The sequence below is a fragment of the Chenopodium quinoa genome, unplaced genomic scaffold (assembly GCF_001683475.1).
Source record: "Chenopodium quinoa cultivar QQ74 unplaced genomic scaffold, ASM168347v1, whole genome shotgun sequence".
NCBI lineage: Eukaryota > Viridiplantae > Streptophyta > Magnoliopsida > Caryophyllales > Amaranthaceae > Chenopodium > Chenopodium quinoa.
This window is the reverse complement of record NW_018743331.1, coordinates 8,303,191-8,321,481: the sequence shown is the minus strand read 5'-3', so window position 1 is coordinate 8,321,481 and position 18,291 is coordinate 8,303,191. Positions and strand designations below refer to the sequence as shown.

Genomic DNA, 18,291 nt, shown 5'->3' with positions numbered 1-18,291 from the left:
AGTTACAACTATTCTACAATAATCCAAAGTTGAGATTATTAAGAGAAAATCAACCAATTTTTTCTAAGAAAATAAAGAAACAAAGGATACACTCCCTCTGTTCCTGAATAATTGATACAGTCAATACTTGACACATATGTCAATACACTAATTTGACCTTAGATATATATGATTAAATATTAGTAAAAAAAATTAAAAAAAAAATTGACATTATGAAATTTTATATTAATACCTACTTACTCCGTTCCAATTAGTTGGAACGTTTCTTTTATCACGTTTGTCAATGCATGAATTCAACTGTATATATCTCTCATTATCAATAAATTAAAAAAAAAAGTGGATATTTTGAAAATACATATTAAGAGGATTTCAATAAAATCTCACATAATTATGTTTTTTTTTTCTTATTTATAAATCACAAAATTTAGTCAAAAGTAAAGTTTGTGAATAATGTCAAATGTCAAAACATGTCCTCTAATTTGGAATGGAGTATTTGAGTATTGGTCAAAGTTAGTATTTGAGTACCAAGCAAGCTTGGTGGAGTTAGTGGGGAAATCACTTTGTGACTTTGAGGCCACGAGTTCGAGCTTCACTTCACCTTAAAAAAAAATTATTAAGTAAAAATAATTTCAATTCAGTAAAAATAAGTTTAGTTTAGTAAAATTAATAAACGGGGCCTAAATGGGTTGATATGAAAGAGAAAAATAATAAAATAGGTGTATGTCGTTACCAAATAAAGAAGTGTTGCAATTATTATGAAAGAATTAAAAGAAAAGTGTTGCGATAATTACGAAAATAATTGAGGAATGGGGACCGGGGAACTATAACAACACTCAAAACAGAATGAAAGTTTGTTAGCTGGGGGGCTCCAAGCCAAGTTTCCAACAAAATTAAAAAAAAAAAAACCAACAACCGTTTTTAACAGCCCTGAATGAAGCTGCCTCCCAAAGAGAGAGAAACCAACACTTTTGCTTCTTGCTTCCACCGGACTTTGGGGTTTCAATTTTTGTGGGTATTCTTTTGAAATTTGTAAAACCCTCAAAAGTTTAAGTTTTTTGGGGTTTTGAATTCTGATCGACTGAAACAAAGAGGGAAAAAATAAAATCAAAATAAACCGATGGGTTCTGAAGAAACAGTTGATAATCTGGGTTACTCGTTGTTGAAAGATCTAAGCTTTGAAATTGGTGAAAATGAGACTTGTTTTAATCTCTGTTTCTGGGTTTTTCTTCTCAGTTCTACTCCTTTTCCTTCCACAATTCTTTACCAGGTGAAATTATGCAACTTTTGTAGCTTATTCTTGTTATTTTTGGGGCATTTTGATTTATATTTTGCTCTTGATTGTAATAATGGTGAACGATTTTATGATTAATCTTTATATGTATATGCATAATCCTCATTTTAGGTGTTATTGGACAATTTAGTTTACTCTTTAATAGTTTAATTTTGTGGGTATTTCTAACTTTATTGTTGTGATTAAATAAATTAATGCAAATTAGTTTAGTTGGTTAAAGTCGGGGTTGATCTCGGCTACATTAGTGCATTTTTTTTGGGAATTGTTATCAAAGTAGTAGTTTGTGTTTTGGATTATAATAATGATGAATATTGATGGACACAACTCGACATTGTTGATTATAATCACTAGAGGAATTGTAAATACAACATTGTTTTGCCTTGATTGTGATTTTTGGCTTGTTGTGTTGTCCATTATAATTATTTTGACTGTATCCTGTCTTTGTTAGTTATCTTGAGAAATTTGTTTATTTGCTGCTTGCTTTATTGAGGAAATCATGATGTTGTATAGGCTTACTTTATAGAATTTCACACCCTTATCACATTCCCCTCCCCGCATTGGGAGGGTTATGTCTGCAAACGTCGGGATGTACGGTTGACACCTTGGCTTAGATATGCCATGGAGGTGGTAAAACTTTTTGGTGATACATGCATTTGTACATTCAAATCTGTACTTGTTTTGATTGCTTTGCATTTGTTCATGAGCATGCCCTTTTTTTTACTTTGTAATAACCTTAATGTCATTTTGCACTATCAAAATTGCTGATCCTCTGTGTCATTTTTTTCTTTATATTTTCTCTTTTTGGCTTCTTTGCAGATTTATTTCCTTTGGACAAAAAAATTATTCGTTTATTCCTTAACGTGTGTCTATTACAGCAATGCAAATATATAGAGGGACAAGTAATATTTGCATAGGTAGATTAAAATGACAAGCAATAATGTGTTGAACTTTAAGTGATAGATAATGTGAGAATAATAAATAGAATTTGGATTTATAAATGCGGCATAGTTTTGAGAGTTCCATTACTAATGTTTTGTAATATTTTCTACACCAATAAGAAGAGGTACTTTATTGTACGACCCTAATGAGGATAGTTTGGAACTGAAAATTTGACGGTTGAGATAGTTCATTAAGTAGTTCATAAGTTTTTAGTGATCTATTTTGAGTATTTTTTAGTGATTTTGCTGTATGAACCTGCTCATTCTTACTAGTTGAAACTGATTTATGATTCATACAACTGATTCATCTGTGTTTTTTCTCTATGCAATTACTTATTTTAACTTACCCAAACTAATTTGGACTGTAAAAACTGATTCTTTTCAAGTAAAATCAATTTTTTAACTGAAGACAACAAGAGTTAGTTTTATGTGTTCATTCTTCCTGAGAAAGAAGGATATCATTCTCTAAGTACAAAAGGTTTCTCCACGACTAGGTAGAACTTCACAGTGCTGGTTATTCCAATGTTAAGGATTTCACGGTGCTTCTGTTCATGTCTTGTCTTCAATGGAGTTGTGGTAGACAATAACACTGACTGAAGCAATTTGCTTTTCATGTGCAGTTGCACTCTGAAATATCTTTTCTATCTTTGAGTGAAGACAAAAGGTTAATACTCTCTCCTTCACTTTTGTTGCGAAAAGAGTCTTCCGAGTCAGGGGAAATTGCATCATCCACTGAAGTTGCTATTTCTAACGTGGAGCTTCCTCTAGGACAATGGGTACATATTGGATGCCAGGTGTGTGACAAATCATAAATTACCTACTAGTAAACTGCTAATTTGGGTTCCAAGTCTTTTTTTCAGTTTAATGCTGTTGCCTATACTATTTCTTCTTATCTCGTGATCTTGTTGTTAGACTATAATGTGCTGCCTGAGCTCCTCTGTGTAAAATGTTTTGATAATGTCAGGCAATTGTTGTAGGCAAGGGGAGAAGTTACTTAGATGTAGCTTCGACTTTTTGTTTGATGCAAATTTCTCTCTTTTGAGATTTATAAATGTGATGTCTAGCTTTTAGAAGATCTAAATTCTTGAAATGATTTAGTATTCCTTGCCTATATTCTGGTGATTTGGCAGTTTGTTTGGTCGTATGATTCCTGTACATAGTTTGATGGTTTGGTTAATAGATCGGGCTTCCTTTTATCACTCATTCATATACAATAGACACATTGATTTGGATTTGTTTTATGTCTTCTTTGTGTCTGACCACTTCAAATGATATGTGATTTCCAGCTAATATTCTTGTTTTCTTTGTCTCCAACCTTAGGTGTATAGCAGCATTATACGCATTTATCTTGGAGGAAAGGTAGTGGGTGAAAGGCCTTTAGATTCATTAATGGCCAGGCAGGCTGATCTTCAGAGTTTCATGAAGATCAAAGGATTTAAGGATCTTGATGGCTATGTATACAATGCAGTTGTTTTTCCTTCTACAAATTCTATTGAGGACCATCATGCTAAGGTTTATATCTTTATATTTGCATTTATTATGAGTCCAAGACTTACATAAAACTTATTTATCAAGTTCACATGCTGCAGGATCCTCCTTTGTGTCTATGTATTGATAGCTCATCTGTTTCTGATGTCGAATTGGAAGGTGACGGCATATGGAAAATATTTGGCGGCAAGGTTGACTAACATCCTTTTTGATTTCCTCTTTTGGTTATTGTACTCGTTTGAGTTTATTCTCTATGACTCTGCGTTATTTTTTAATTTTGCTTTTGACGGGGAATGGGATGTTGTGGTAAGATGGGGCTCTTTCATTACTTGTTAGTCCCCTATTCCTTGCACGTCGAAACAAAGATAATGTTCTTTGCAATGTTGTAAAACCTACATTAGGTTGTAAGTGGTGATGTTTGTGTGCACCAAATTACTTATGTAATGAAAAGAGTTTGTTTTTGATAGAACATGATCATATTAATGTATGCAAGTGTAGAGTGCACACACTTGGACTTGCAATTGCAAATTCAAATAGTAAAATGAAGAATGAAATTGAGGACACTTATAACAAAAAAAAAAAAAAAAATCTACAAAAAAAAAAGAAGAATCATGTTGCTATATTAGTGTGCGTAAGTAGACAAATAAGTAAAAGAGTATATAGCTCCAGTAAACCAAGAAAGGTCTTTTTTCCCTCTCCTCTTACTTGAGTAATTTTCATTGATAATATCTACTATGAAAGCCATATTTTTAATCCAAAGAAGCAAGCTTCTTTCCCATTTTTGTGCAGGATAGCTTCATCACTTGACACCTTGGCAGTTAGTAAAAAGAGGTTTGACATGATGAGATTATTTGCATGCAGTTCTTTGTCATCTTCTCCTTAATCGATGAAACTGTCTGTCTGTTGTTCTGGATCTTCTATATTTCACCATCATAAAGTCCTATAGAGTATAACACAATGTTACCTTGTTCGTGGCTTGGCTTCTTGTATTACTAACTAGTTTACATGCTCCAAGTCACAGTTTGTTCGTGACCTGGGTTATGCTGGGGGCACAATTTTGTTAGGGAAGCCCAGCACCATATTGCTGATGTCCCTCCGTCCTCTGTCCACACTACCTTTGATAAATCTTTGTATTAGAAACACCGAAATATATGGATAGTAGGAACTATCAGTTGGGATATGCTATATCTGCATACTAATGCAGTAATGCATTAATTGAAGTATATTACTCAGATTTCGTATGTTGGATATAAACATATAACCGAGTCTAGAAGCAGGTTTGCTGAATTTAAATGACATTTCCAGGTGTTTTTTTTTGGGTGGAGGGGGGGGGGACAGACGTTCGTTATAATTGATACAAAGGATTAGTATTTTGTAGTCTATTTTTAAGATGACTAGAAATAATAGACATTCATTTAATCATTTATCAGCATGCACACACGCATTCATGCATGTTGTACTTATACTTGTATGTAAATATACATATGTATTCACACATGTTTGTTTAGTTTTACAAAGCGTGCCTAGGCGCGCTTGAGTGCTACGCGATGCAAAGAGCCAGCAAAAACGCCTCTCAGCAATAAAGCGCCGAGGGGTCCAAGAAGCGTGTGCTTTTGCTTCGCATTTTTTCAAAGCACTAAGCGCTAAAAGCGACGCTTTATATCCCAGCATGTTTGTTTATATGCATGTATGTCTATACCATCTCATACATGTAAACATATACATGATTATGTGTCCGTGGAGGACCCAGCCTCCTAATTGGTCTGAGATAGCATTCTGCGGCTCTGTGCTCCTTTACCTTATTGTATATCAAATCGTGTACATGGTGGCATTGATTTAAGGTTCTTATGTCAGAGAGAGTGTGGTATGAGGACAGGGACAAGGAGAAAGAGAGTGGAAACGAGATGACTCTTAAATTGAATGATTTAATGATCACATTGCTTTTTATTTTGTTTCCAAACTTTTGTCCAACTTTTAATATCTACCATGTGTTATGACAGGCTTCTTGTCGCAAAATGTTTTCATCAGATGTCGTACTATTAGATGCCTTTGGTGAGCTTGTGGACAAGGATTTGGAGGTGCGTGGCTCTCTGCATTTTTGATATAATGTATTTAGTTAACAGTTTAACACCTTACATAGAAACAGAAGAAAATTTTGTGCGTGGCTCTCTGCATTTTTTATATAATGTATTTAGTTAACACCTTACATAGAAACAAAAGAAAATCTTTGCTAGTCTATTTACATCAAAAAATGTGTATATGTAAATAGGACGCCCACTTAATATATGACTCCGATTTTTTCTTTCTTCTATGAAGCACTTGGTAATTGGGAATACCATGATGGGGGCATTGTCTTTGAAGTTCCTTGTACCTCTCCCAAGATTCACACAAAGACTCTCCACCTCTTTGACGGAACCCTTGAATTTTAGAACGATTATATAAGCCCCTTTTCTATGTACAATTAGAAAAGCTCCATTTTGCATATCTTGACTTGGCATTTACATATTATAATATTTTCAGGTTGTTGCATCACTTATCTATGCTGATAATCGGGTCCCTATTGAGAAATCAAAAGGTGGTGAAGCTCCCCTTTTGACAACTTGCAATGGGCTTGAATTCCCATCTGATGATAAACCCAGCAAACTATTGCGGGGACGTGCATCTTTTCAACTGAACGTAACTCGAGTATGATATTCTGAAATATACTATCTTGCCATTTGAATATGTTGTGCATTTAAGAGTGAACTTTTGACGTTTCCAAAGTGATTTTTGTAGATTCATAACAAGGGAGTTGCTTTCTTTTTAGGCTTAATGTCTATATTCTTGTTAGGTTCTAATAAGTGCTTTAGAAGGTAGTATCACACAAAATTGAGTTTTGTGCATAATCTTTCAGACTGTTGCACTTAATCTATGTTATTCTAAAAATCTGAGAAAGATTAGACAATGAAGTTTTGATATTTGAGGTTATCATTTTCCTTGGGATAGACTTGCTACACTCTTCTGCCAAAGCCATTCCTCAGTGAATTAGTGCTCCATATAAGCAAGATATTGAATGTATCCAGTGGTAATTGCACAATGTGTGTGTGTGTGTAATATATATATATATATATATATATATATATATATTATTTTCAATCTATACATTCCACAAGGAACATCTTTTGTTGGTTTCATGTTGAGTATTTTTAATTTTTTTTTTTTTATATAATCAATTCTAGGACTGAATTCCGATCTTGATTTTTCTGTAGTTCAATTGACTGTCCTAATCTTCTCTGCAGCTGTCATCCGAATGTGATAATAAACTGTTCTGTGTTAAGTTTCATCTCCTGAAATTGGGAAAATTTCCTTTTTTCGAGGCATATACTCCACCAATCCGCAGCATCCTAAAGTCGTGCGACACCAAGGTATCTACTATCAAATGGAAAAAGTTATCATCAGGCTTTCATCTATTTAATAGATCCAGCTTACCTCAAAATGGTATTGAGCATTCAGAGCTACATCAGAAGCCTGTATGTGAAGCAATACCCAATCCTCCATTAAAGAGAAAGAAATCAGGACAAGATACTCCATTGCCACACACTAAGGTTGAGTCTACTGTGCAAAGATCTGATGAAGAAGGCAGTTCATTCAACATGTCTGCAACTAAGGTCCTTGGATTTTCCTTGCAATATATATTGTTCTTCTGAGTTTAGAATATCTTGAAGCATATTTATCAGCAAAATAATGTCTCCTGGACAATCATGATAGTTTGATCATCCCTTTCATTAACATTACTGTTGAATTTATAAGATACAAATCATACAATTCCTCTTGAGATGCTTATTTATGGTATCTATAATCTCATTTATAATGCCTCATTTTAAGGCCCATTATGTGTTATTCATACTGGTGTTTGTTATACAACACGTAACCACAAAGCTAGAGTTCTTTATACTACTAATGGTTACTCCTTTCATCCTTAATTTTTTTTTTTTTTTTGAAGAAACTCCTTTCATCCTTAATAAAAACCCTGATTCTCGCAAAATTTTTGTTTCTATATAAAAGCCCTATTTCTCATATGTGTGGGGTCTGCCATCCACTAACTTCTTTCTTTACTCTCTTATAATCAACAAAACCCATCTAATTGCGCTATAATTTTTCTCACTTCCCCTAAAAAAAATAAAATATTCTCACCACCTTTTTTTTTTAATATAATTTTAATTTACATTCCCCACTACAATTCCTCTCTTGAACCCCATGCCCAGGAGAAATTGGGGCTTTTATCTAGGGACGAAGGGAGTAATAAATCTGAATCCTACTATCATTGAAGGCTAAACTCTGCATTATGCAACTTTTCTATTGTAACATCTATATCTTACTCCTTAATTTCCAATACAATGTGCAGAATGTAGTAGGGACCAGTTTGGAGAGTATCCAAGAAAACTATGGAGAAATAGATAGCTCTGCATCAGATTCAGATAGTGCTGGCGCAAGAAATACAGAGTCAAAGAGCTTTACTTGCAACATAGAACTCACTTCAGATTTGACAATTTTCAGATATTGCCTTGGAGGATTATCTGAAAGGTCAGTCATGCTTAAGGAGTCCTCGTTATATGCTTCTGAGCATGAAATGGCAGAAATGGCTGAAAAGGTCTCATTCTTTTCTGGATGTGATCACCATAGGTAATAATTAGATTAGAGGTTTGATGAATGAAAAAGCTATCTTTGTAATCAGCCATTGGTACTTACAGTTGTCTCCATTTCCCCTTAGGCACCAAATTATGATTGCAAAAAAAACTGCTGGAGGAAGGAGAAAGAGCTTGGAATTTGATTTCACAAAATGGTCATCGAGTTCAATGGACAATGTTGTTTTTGAGATAGAAGAACAGTTCATGAGGATTGCTAGCTGCAGCACTAGATCTCTCACTCAACAGGTAACTCCTATTTTTGACATTTTTAAGCTCTTTGCTACATGTTTTTCCACCTAGCTATAGCCTCCAAATATGTACAAGGCCATATGATAAACTTATAAATATACAATATTTTTGCATACGAGATTTCACCAAGAGAATATCTGCTCATGCATCTTTACTATTATTAGAAAGATATCTGAAGATTCTGAACACCCTGTGGATGATGTCTTCTTCGGCATGAACTTTTTTTTTTAAATGCTGTGTGCTCAACATGAACTTCTTTTCTTGCTGAGGAGACATAGATCTTAAGCAGAAATTCCTACAGTATGTTCCTTAAATTTCTTGCTCCAACTAGATACACTTAAATAGCTGCTCACATCTTATCAAAAAGGAAGCCAGAAGCCATTAGTCACCAAAATGCTGCTCCAGATTAAATACAATGTGTAAATTACTAAAACTTTTAGCTGCTAATTGTCTGCTCCTTCCTAAATAAAAGCAGAATGACCGTCTCTCCAGAAACATCTGTATGTTTGTAAATTATTAATTATTAAAAGATAAGTTATAGTTTGATTTGAGTGTTTTGTTGTATAATTTTTTCTTTTTTCTTTTTTTTTTTGGCTTCTAGCCATCTAAGCAACAATTGGTTCACATAACAATAGATCACTAATTAGCATAAATTGGCATGGCAGGACTTGAATTTTCTGAGGAGAATTTCGGGAGGCAATGAGTATCTCACCAAAGATGATTTTGATAAATTGTGGCGTTGGTTGTATCCAGTGGCATTTACAATATCAAGACACGGGATCAATTCACTGTGGGCTTCTATCTCACCAAAGTGGATTGAGGGATTTGTTACAAAGGAAGAAGTGGAGTATGCCCTTCAGAGTCCGCAGGGACTTCAAGAGCCTGGAACATTCATCTTGAGATTTCCAACAACCAGAAGTTGGCCTCATCCAGATGCAGGTAGTTTAGTTGCATCCTATGTTGGCAGAGATTTCTCTTTGCACCATAGGCAGCTATCTTTGGACTACAGGTATTTCTGGTAATTTACTATCATCTATCTTCGCCATCCTCTTTTCTCTATAGATCAAAAAAAAAAAAAAAAAAACAAAAAGATCATGATTATCTCCACTTGTTGAACAGATGGCCATTTTGAATCTGTTCGATTAGTATGCTATATTCCCCTAGTCCACAGATAATTGTCAAGAGTAATATATATGAAGATGACCTTTGTCCTAAAACCGTCAGGGATATTGCTACTTAAAAGACTTCTTGGATTGATATCATCTTCTTTCTCTCTCTCTCTCTCTTTTCTTTAATATATTTGAAGATGACCTGGACTTCCAATTTTTACAGTTTTTTAATTTTTTAATGCAACAGTTCTGAAATTTTTGACACAAATCAAAAGCCACTTCAGGAGCTGCTTTTGTCTGAACCGGAGCTTTCTCGAGTAGGAAGGTATATGATCTATCACCTGACATTTATGTCTATCATATTCTCTGAGGCTAAAGTTTATCTATTATGATGATGACCTGTATGGGCATGTGTGATCCAGGATAACGAGGAGTGATTTGACCGTTTAAATTGTCACTATACTTGTGTAAATATTTTCCAGCTTTACAGACGCATTTCGTTTGGAGTAAGCCTCTTGTTCCTACTTTTACTTTCTGCATTAAACTTCTCATGTGCACTTGTGAGTTTTTGTAAAGACGAATGTTGAAATTTTGCATCGGAAAACTTTATACATGCAGTATTGTTTCTCAAGTGTAATTATTGATGATTTCTAGTAGAAAAAAAAAATTAACATACACCCCTATGGCTGAATGCTGATTGTGATTCAGCAAATTGAAATTTGAGGTTTTATTTGTGTGGCACTCCCTGCATAAGTGCATCCCATAATAAACTTCACACTTGGCATTTCAAGATGTTCCAAATTAACTTCACACTAACTTTTAAGTTAAAAGTCGATGATTTGAATACTAGGTTTTCCCTTTTCTCTCCCTTATCCATCGTATTATTCGTATCTTGCTCCCTCTGCATCCCAACAATACCTTATACTCTTTATTCCCTTTCTATCCACTACCAATGTATTGTTTCTCATGTAACAACTATATAAATGGGATGAAGGTTTTTGAAGTTAAACATCAGCTTTAGAGAATTAAATAAATAATTGGGAGTTCTATACATTAGAATGATTAGACCACATTACTTGATGTTCTTTAAAATGTCCCACCTCAGGCGTAATTATTCTAAATCTACTGTACTTAAAAAATGATCATATAATCCATGATACAATGTCTGTAATGCTTCAAGCTAAGTGTCTCGACTTTCTTTTGAGGTCAATAAAGCAATTGCAATTTTATTTGAAAGATTCCTCTCTTCTCCCCTCCCCTCTGCTCCCCTCATAAAACAAAACATAGTAATCAAAAACAAAAAATACAAGAAAACCTTTCATCAACAATGACATGATTGGCCTAACGCTTGCGGAAGCATGGAAATGGTCACATTCTTCTATGGAATTTTGGTCTGGCAGTTGGGGGGCCTGTACATAGGCTGGATCTCAGGTCAATAGGCTCTGCAGCTTGAATTTTTTTGTCTAAAGAATTATTTCAGAAATATTTGATGAATATTGGCTCTTTGTTGGTGGGGTTTGGCTTGCTGCCATTCGCCACAGTTCAACCTCTGTAGTCAGTGCATGCAGCAACAACGACTAAATCCAGGTTTTACATGCCTAAGAAAGAAACCGTGCTGATGATCAATGGACTTGGCTCTTTTAAATCGGAACATGAGAATAGACAGATTTAGGAGCAGAATCCTATACTTTTCCCTTCACCTAGCTTTGTATGTTGACTATGCTCATTTATCTCACATCTGCCATTATACATCTTTATTCAGTATATGAAATCTTCAAACTTTCTATGTTTCTAAAATGTCAAATATATCAAGTACAGCACTGTTGCTTACATAAAACCTGCCTTTCACTGGGAAATTATTCCTTTTTTATTTGTATTCTTTGCGATAAGGCCTTAGACAAGGATTTCATAATATTTGTTGTTTTTTCCCCTTCTACACGGTCATGAGTAGTCTTGTTTTCTTGAGCGGATTAGAGGATTTTGATAAACTGTGATGCGCTTCAAATTTCTAATTAGTTTGTTTTGAATCTGTCCAAGTTCATTGCTTTAGTTTTCTAACATCAGTTAATTATGTCGCAGATATGAGTTCTTAGTACAGGAATATAGGACGACTTCCATTACCCATCCAGATTTCGTGTGCTTAAACTATGAAAGCTCTATGAGTAGATGTTTCAGTGCACTTCTTTAAAGAGGCTTTCTCACATTGGTACAAAGCAAAGGGCAGATGATAAAATTAATTTACATCTGCGAAGCTAGAGCCCCAGATGAACCTGTGATTTCACTGTATAGCTCTTTTTTCTTTTCCAAGCTCAAAGTGATCTAGTTATTGCCTTGGTGAATTTGTTAGTAGAATATTTTTCGGATATTATCTGGCATTCAGATTGTTGTACGAAACCAAAAAAAAGAGCATGACATCTTTTCATGCATTATTTTTTTCAGTAATTTGATTTGTCTTGTGACTTACGATCCTCAAGTTGGGCATTCGATGAGTCCATTCAAGATTCAACCATAGTACTAGCAAATCCAACCAAAATTCCTATATTCCATATTTTCACAATTAGCCAACACACTAATTCAGAGCTTTACAGCAATTTCATAAATTTATGGGTAAATAAACATTGTTTTTCTATAAATCATGCTACTCAATTCTCTTATATCTACAAAGATGTACTTGATTTGAATCCAACAGCCTGAAGTTATACACCGCAGACTTAAACAAGCACAAGTGTACAAGCCACTTTCTCAGTTCTGAATCAGCTCAATGCATCATTTGGAGGTGTTCTTCGGTTTAAGCTTCAGTGCAGCACTGCATAATGAAATCATTGAGCACAGAATTAATTAAAGTTCATCAATACTGACTGAGTCACTGAAAGACCAAGCAAAACTAGGCATCCAATAAAGCTTTACAGTCAGAAATCGAAGATAACTTGACCTATCCTAAATAAAAATAAACCTAACCCAAAATTTAACACAACGCAGGAAAATAATTGGTTTATTAAAAGATTCCATGACCTGAAACTCATAATGAATTGAGCAACCTGACCATCTTGTTAGCCAGGTTCAGCCAGAAAGAAACAGGCTTAAACATAGATAAACCATACCTGTTGATGCAGTAACGTTTTCCTGTTGGAGGGGGACCATCATCAAACACATGTCCAAGGTGAGCATCACAAGCTGCACATAGTACTTCCTCTCGGGGCATGAAAATGATTGACAAATCCATCTTTTTCTTAACATTGTTTCCTACAGGTGCGTAATAGGATGGCCAACCAGTCCCGCTGTCAAATTTGGTAGATGATCTACACACAACAATTATACATTATAAATTTAAGAGTGATGTTATCAATCTGCAGCCAATTATATCTACAGAAACCTCATAAAGAGCAAGCACTTACTCGAACAAAGGGGTGTCACAGCATACACAATGATAAGTTCCGGGTGTTTTTGTGCTCCAGTATTCCCTGATTTAAATGAGAAAGTTAAGTTTGGTAGTTTTAAGTGTCAGCTGAAAACAGTAGTCTTATCTTCAACATGAACCTTACCCTGAAAAAGCGCGTTCAGTGCCCTTTTGACGACATATATAGAACTGCTCTGGGGTTAGGCGCTTTTTCCAGTCTTCTTCAGTTAAAGAAGAATAGTCTTTTTGACCTGTCTCTGGAAAAGAAACCCAACAAATGAAATTACTAATCAGAAATCCATGATGTAATATTTAAGCTGTGTTTAGACGAGAAAATTGAAAGCGGAGGGCTGGGGAGGGAGGCTAGGGGATCCATCTTCCCTTATTTGTATATTATAAATGGGAACAGGAATGCGAGGAGAATGGCAGGATTCCATATACCTTCGCCTTCTAATAAACCAAATCCTTGAAATGTTAGAAAGATTTGAAAGGAAAGGTCAGGCCACTCCTTCCCTCCCTCCCCTATACCTTTTCTACTTCCCTCTCTCACTCCCTTCCCTTTACTATGTAAATGCTAACCCAAAAACATGATACACAATTAATACATCAAACCCAATCATAGACAGCAGTAGAGAATAGAAAGGCATGTTAAACATAAAATGCTTATTCCATATGCCACCATACCAAGGTAGCTATAAAAGCAGTAAGACTGTAAGCAGCAGAAATAGTTAAATGAATTTTGAATAACCAAGTCCGGATTCTTATAGATATCTCTTGAAATCATGCTGCCAAGCAACATTTTGAGAAAACTCCAAAACGACTCCTAAATTAGATAATCATATAAGATTCTTATTAAAGTAAACGGCGTTATAGATAGCTACTCCAAGTTCCTTTCAGTCTCCATACCTAGTAAAATTACAGTGATGCTTAAAAGAGTTAAACTGTGTCTAGGTGTACTGGAAATAATGATTTATGCACTTTGACAGCAGTCTAAATCCATTTCTATATAAGAGTCCCTTCAAAAACATATACTTGTATGAAGCATCTTTTTTGAGTTTAAAAGTATCATTCTACATTGTCTATATTCAAAGTATTCACTTGTTCAGCTTAACTATAGCTACCAATTTTTATGTTCCAATAATACAGAAACAATAGAATCAATACTTTAAATTTTCAATACATGTGCACGATCCTGAAAAATCATCTATCAAGACATTGAAGAAGTACTCATATCTAAAAGCGCGACTAAAAGGGTATATAGCATGTAAACTCCCATAGAGTCATAGAGGTCATGTGTTCTGTATCTAAAGTGTACGATTACAAAATTACCAACTAATTGACGGATTGTACAGCAGTCTTAAGAACATAGCAATAAACCATGATCACAAAATCAATCATTCACAATTTTTTTTTGAAAAATTGAAAGAATAATCCCACATTTGCTCGATCTGCTCAAAACGAGCCGACCTTTGCAAAATCTGGGAACAGGCTTACCTTTACCCCTTATTTTCTTTAGATGGTCCTTTTTACAGGTTACCTGTTGAGAAGATTAACTTTTTTTTTTTCTTTAATCATCATTCATCTCCTCCCACTTCAGTACTTCACCACCATGACCACCAGCACCATTCACCATAACCACCACATCACCACCTAACCCCACCGCCACCTCTGAACTAAGCTGACCCCACACCCACAGCTACTGAACACAGTCCACAACCCACCACCCCTTCTCACCTGACCGCACCCCAACAAACCGAAATCCCATCCCCACCTTGAAACCCACCTCGTCGACCGGAACCCCACCTCACCCAACCCCAAAACGGCAAAACCAGTCTGTGAAGGGTAATTGAAGCTGAAGCCTAATTAAAATATATATACATCAAAAAATAACAAAAATCAAATCTTCAACTCAATCTACAACAATAACTATGCTAATCCTATTTCAAAATTTTCAGTAGTTAAAAACAATAACACAAAAGAATATTATGTTAAAAATTAAAGAACAAAATAAAAGTGGAAAGAATCAAACCTTGAAAACTGTCTGGTTTTGGAGAAGAAGCAGAAGAACCCATTGCTCGAATTGCTAATGTTTTTCCAGAAAATTTGTTTATCAAATTGGAAGTTAATAAATTGGTTGATTTTGGATGAAATCCTAATTGGGGTTTTGAAGATACTAGCGTATTAAGGTTAAAACTACTTAAACTATGAGAAGCCATTGCCAGTTTGCCACCCTCTTAAGAACAAACTAGTCCATTAATAAAGTTAATTTTCTTGGGTATTTTTTTAGAAAAGGAAAATGTAAGGGTGAAATATACGAATGGAATTGATTTAATACTGGTTATAACATTGCCACGTCTCGCTAAGTTGCTCATTATTTAGGATTTTTTTCCAAAGTGAGCCTAATTACAAAACCATTTTGTAAAGTGAACTCGTGGCCAAACTATTTACCAAATTAAGTTTTTAGGGTAAAATCATGTCTCGGACAGCGTTTTATACCCTGGTTTTTTTTTAAAAAAAAATTCAAAGTATGAAATGTTGTCCTATACAGTGTTTTACATGTTGACTTGTTTTTTTTTTTTTAAATTTCGTAATTTCTGATTTTTTTTTATTATGTACTGAATTAAACGCTGTCCTAGACAGCGTTTTTTCTGCTGGACTGCAGTAGCCAGCAGCCTCCCCACTCCAAATTCTACCCCAACATACCACCCCCAGCCTTCAATCAGGCACCACCCTCTAACACCACCCCCACCACCAACCCCAACCGTCCCACCACCGTCGACCACCACCAACCACCACCTCCCACCACTTTTGACCACCCTTAGGCACTTCACAACACTCCAACCACCCTCAACAGCACTACAACCACCCCCACCACCAACCCCAACCTTACCACCACCAACTACCACCTCCTGGGACTTTCGCCCACCCTTAAACACTTCAGAACACTCCAAACACCCCCAACAGCACTACAACCACCATGAACCACCACATTAACCACCACCGGTCATCGCTTCTACTCCATTTCTCATTATGGAGCCCAAATGTCTTGTGTTTGATACATATCGGCCTAGAATGATCTATTTTGACTGACATAAGTCCGATTTGGACAAATAAGGAAATTAAACTTCAAACCACACACAGATTCATTCAAAAAACATTTATTATATTAATAATGTAAGTGTTATATACATCATTCTAGAATATCCGGCTACAGTTAATAATACTATCCCGACTCATTTATTCGGGGTAACGGTTCTCTATCCTGTCTGTTGTCCCTCCGTCTGACACGACGCTGCCTCTAATGAGTAATGGTGGTGAATGGGTCTCGGGGCGGTGGCAGAGTCTGCTGGCTGGACGATGGGTCCTCCTTGGTAGGGGTGGGCGTAGAACTGTGGATGATGTAATCTTTTGCGACTCTAGGTGACGTAGAATCACCTCCACCGTTACTCTGGCCGAACTTGAACTGTGAATGGACGGAGTGGCCATCATGACCGTCCTGCGGGTGGACGAGATAGCCGTGACCATATCTTTGCAAGGTTGCCACGCCCATATCTCGCACTCGCTCGACCTAGGCTCTGGTGGGTCCGTCTGCAAGGGCGTCTGATAGTGCATTAACCATCGCCACCATATCCGCCGCCTGCAGTAATCATCATATCGATCAGTCAGTTGTATGATATAGAAATTTAAAAAGTGATGAAAATAAGTAGATTAAATAAACTCACATATCCGCTAATGACGTCACAAGCTGAATGGTGGGGTGTAGCTGGGGTTGACGAAACGCTGTGTAATACGCCTATACCAGACCATGTATGGATCGTGAGGGTCCATAACGCCCTGGATCGGATCACCTGCAACGACGAACTCCAAATGTCGCTGCCACAGGTCAATGTAAACCCTATGCTCCACTGGCCAGTCTGTCTCCCCCTTTCCCTGACGGTCAATGCCGTGCAGGCGGATACTAGTGTCACACTGCTGGGGGACAGGCTGGCGTAGTCCAAACTGTCTCATGACTCGGTCGGGTAGGTGATTCTTCACAACCTCGAAACATATCATGGGGGTCCTGGCACGCCACTCTGCCTTTGTATGTGACTAGGGTGAAGCCACAACCGTGCTCACTTGTTTTAGTACCTCGTAGCGACCAACCACATTTCTTCTTGCACTGCAGATGAAGGACATTCTCATTCGAGGTCACTGTGGTGTAGAATTGATTCCTCTGTATAGAATACATCTTCACCATTTATTCTTGAAGCATTTTCTTACTTTCAAAATACATGCCCTTCTCAAATTCTCTCTCCCAGGAACAAACGATGTATGGTTACCCGATTCGGCCCAATACTGATCATCTTCATAGTTCTCGTTTATCTGACTAAACCAAGGTACGGGAGTTCTAACCATGGGCTCACCAACTTCCATGTGTGCAGGTTCAACATCCATGTTCTGAAGTCCATTTTCCTCCTCTCCGCTCTCGGCCTCATCATTTGTTTCCGCATACACATCATACACAAACAATTCGTTATTCACAATAATTTCAAGATCATTTGGCACAGGTTGAGACGGTGATGCTTGAACATCATCTTGCATAGGCGAATAACTATGCAATTGCATCGGTGAAGGTGTGACGGTGTTTGATGTCGAAGGATCAGGTTGGCCGAACATTGTCACATATCCCCCCCCCATGTACAGGTGAAACTATATGAGAACTAAACGGCATGTGAAATTGATCGTCATGCAGCATTCTACTGAAAGATCCCATCCCACATTCATTCGATGGAATGTCGTGTGAGAGCACTTGGAAGGACTCTGTGTTGTAACCGGAAATATATGTAGCTTTTTGTTCTGGCCAAGTACTTTGTTGGGTATGTACATATAGGCACCATTTCTACATATATCTCAGTGGGAACACCCTTCATTGCAACAACGCTTCTCAAAGCTTTCAAATGTTTATTCGTAGAAACAGGTTACACTTGAACCCCATTGCCAATCTTAAACATCATTTTAATGTTTAGTTCAACATTCATTGGGTTTGAACCAATACTACTATGAATCTCGTTCATCAAATCATTGAAAGTCATGTTCGATTCAAGTGTTAGTGGTTCCATATTTCCTCCACTATACTCGACATTGTTGTTTAATTATGGCGATTTAAGGATGA

General features: G+C 36.3%; 2 protein-coding genes across 3 annotated transcripts; one reads left to right on the top strand and one right to left on the bottom strand.

The window, feature by feature from the left end:
• Nucleotides 1-485: 485 nt before the first annotated feature.
• LOC110737886 lies at nucleotides 486-12,194 on the top strand. 2 transcript variants are annotated; one of them, XM_021918237.1, is made up of 13 exons: nucleotides 486-1,267; nucleotides 2,850-3,023; nucleotides 3,550-3,741; nucleotides 3,819-3,908; nucleotides 5,718-5,795; nucleotides 6,238-6,402; nucleotides 6,996-7,364; nucleotides 8,102-8,379; nucleotides 8,468-8,630; nucleotides 9,299-9,642; nucleotides 9,990-10,067; nucleotides 10,165-10,248; nucleotides 11,822-12,194. In XM_021918237.1, exons 1-12 carry the CDS (start codon nucleotides 1,118-1,120, stop codon nucleotides 10,190-10,192), a joined length of 2,109 nt encoding a protein of 702 aa, XP_021773929.1. In that variant the 5' UTR covers nucleotides 486-1,117; the 3' UTR covers nucleotides 10,193-10,248; nucleotides 11,822-12,194. The 2 variants fall into 2 exon arrangements, with proteins under 2 accessions (XP_021773929.1, XP_021773928.1); XM_021918236.1 differs by having other exon boundaries at nucleotides 487-1,267; nucleotides 9,299-9,651; nucleotides 11,822-12,193.
• Nucleotides 12,195-12,257: 63 nt separating this feature from the next.
• Nucleotides 12,258-15,441, bottom strand: LOC110737887 (peptide methionine sulfoxide reductase B1, chloroplastic-like). The gene is made up of 5 exons (XM_021918238.1): nucleotides 15,169-15,441; nucleotides 13,285-13,396; nucleotides 13,138-13,203; nucleotides 12,844-13,041; nucleotides 12,258-12,548 (listed from the first exon to the last, which is right to left on the bottom strand). Exons 1-5 carry the CDS (start codon nucleotides 15,353-15,355, stop codon nucleotides 12,509-12,511), a joined length of 603 nt encoding a protein of 200 aa, XP_021773930.1. The 5' UTR covers nucleotides 15,356-15,441; the 3' UTR covers nucleotides 12,258-12,508.
• Between the last annotated feature and the right edge of the window lie 2,850 nt (nucleotides 15,442-18,291).

Coding starts and splice junctions, on each gene's coding strand:
- LOC110737886 (XM_021918236.1), top strand. CDS start 1,118: ATGGGTTCTGAAGAAACAGTTGATAATCTGGGTTACTCGTTGTTGAAA. Junction 7,365..8,101: donor TCAACATGTCTGCAACTAAG/GTCCTTGGATTT, acceptor TACAATGTGCAG/AATGTAGTAGGGACCAGTTT. Junction 9,652..9,989: donor TTGGACTACAGGTATTTCTG/GTAATTTACTAT, acceptor TTAATGCAACAG/TTCTGAAATTTTTGACACAA.
- LOC110737887 (XM_021918238.1), bottom strand. CDS start 15,355: ATGGCTTCTCATAGTTTAAGTAGTTTTAACCTTAATACGCTAGTATCT. Junction 13,042..13,137: donor TGTGACACCCCTTTGTTCGA/GTAAGTGCTTGC, acceptor TGTTGTGTGTAG/ATCATCTACCAAATTTGACA. Junction 12,549..12,843: donor AAACGTTACTGCATCAACAG/GTATGGTTTATC, acceptor TTCATTATGCAG/TGCTGCACTGAAGCTTAAAC.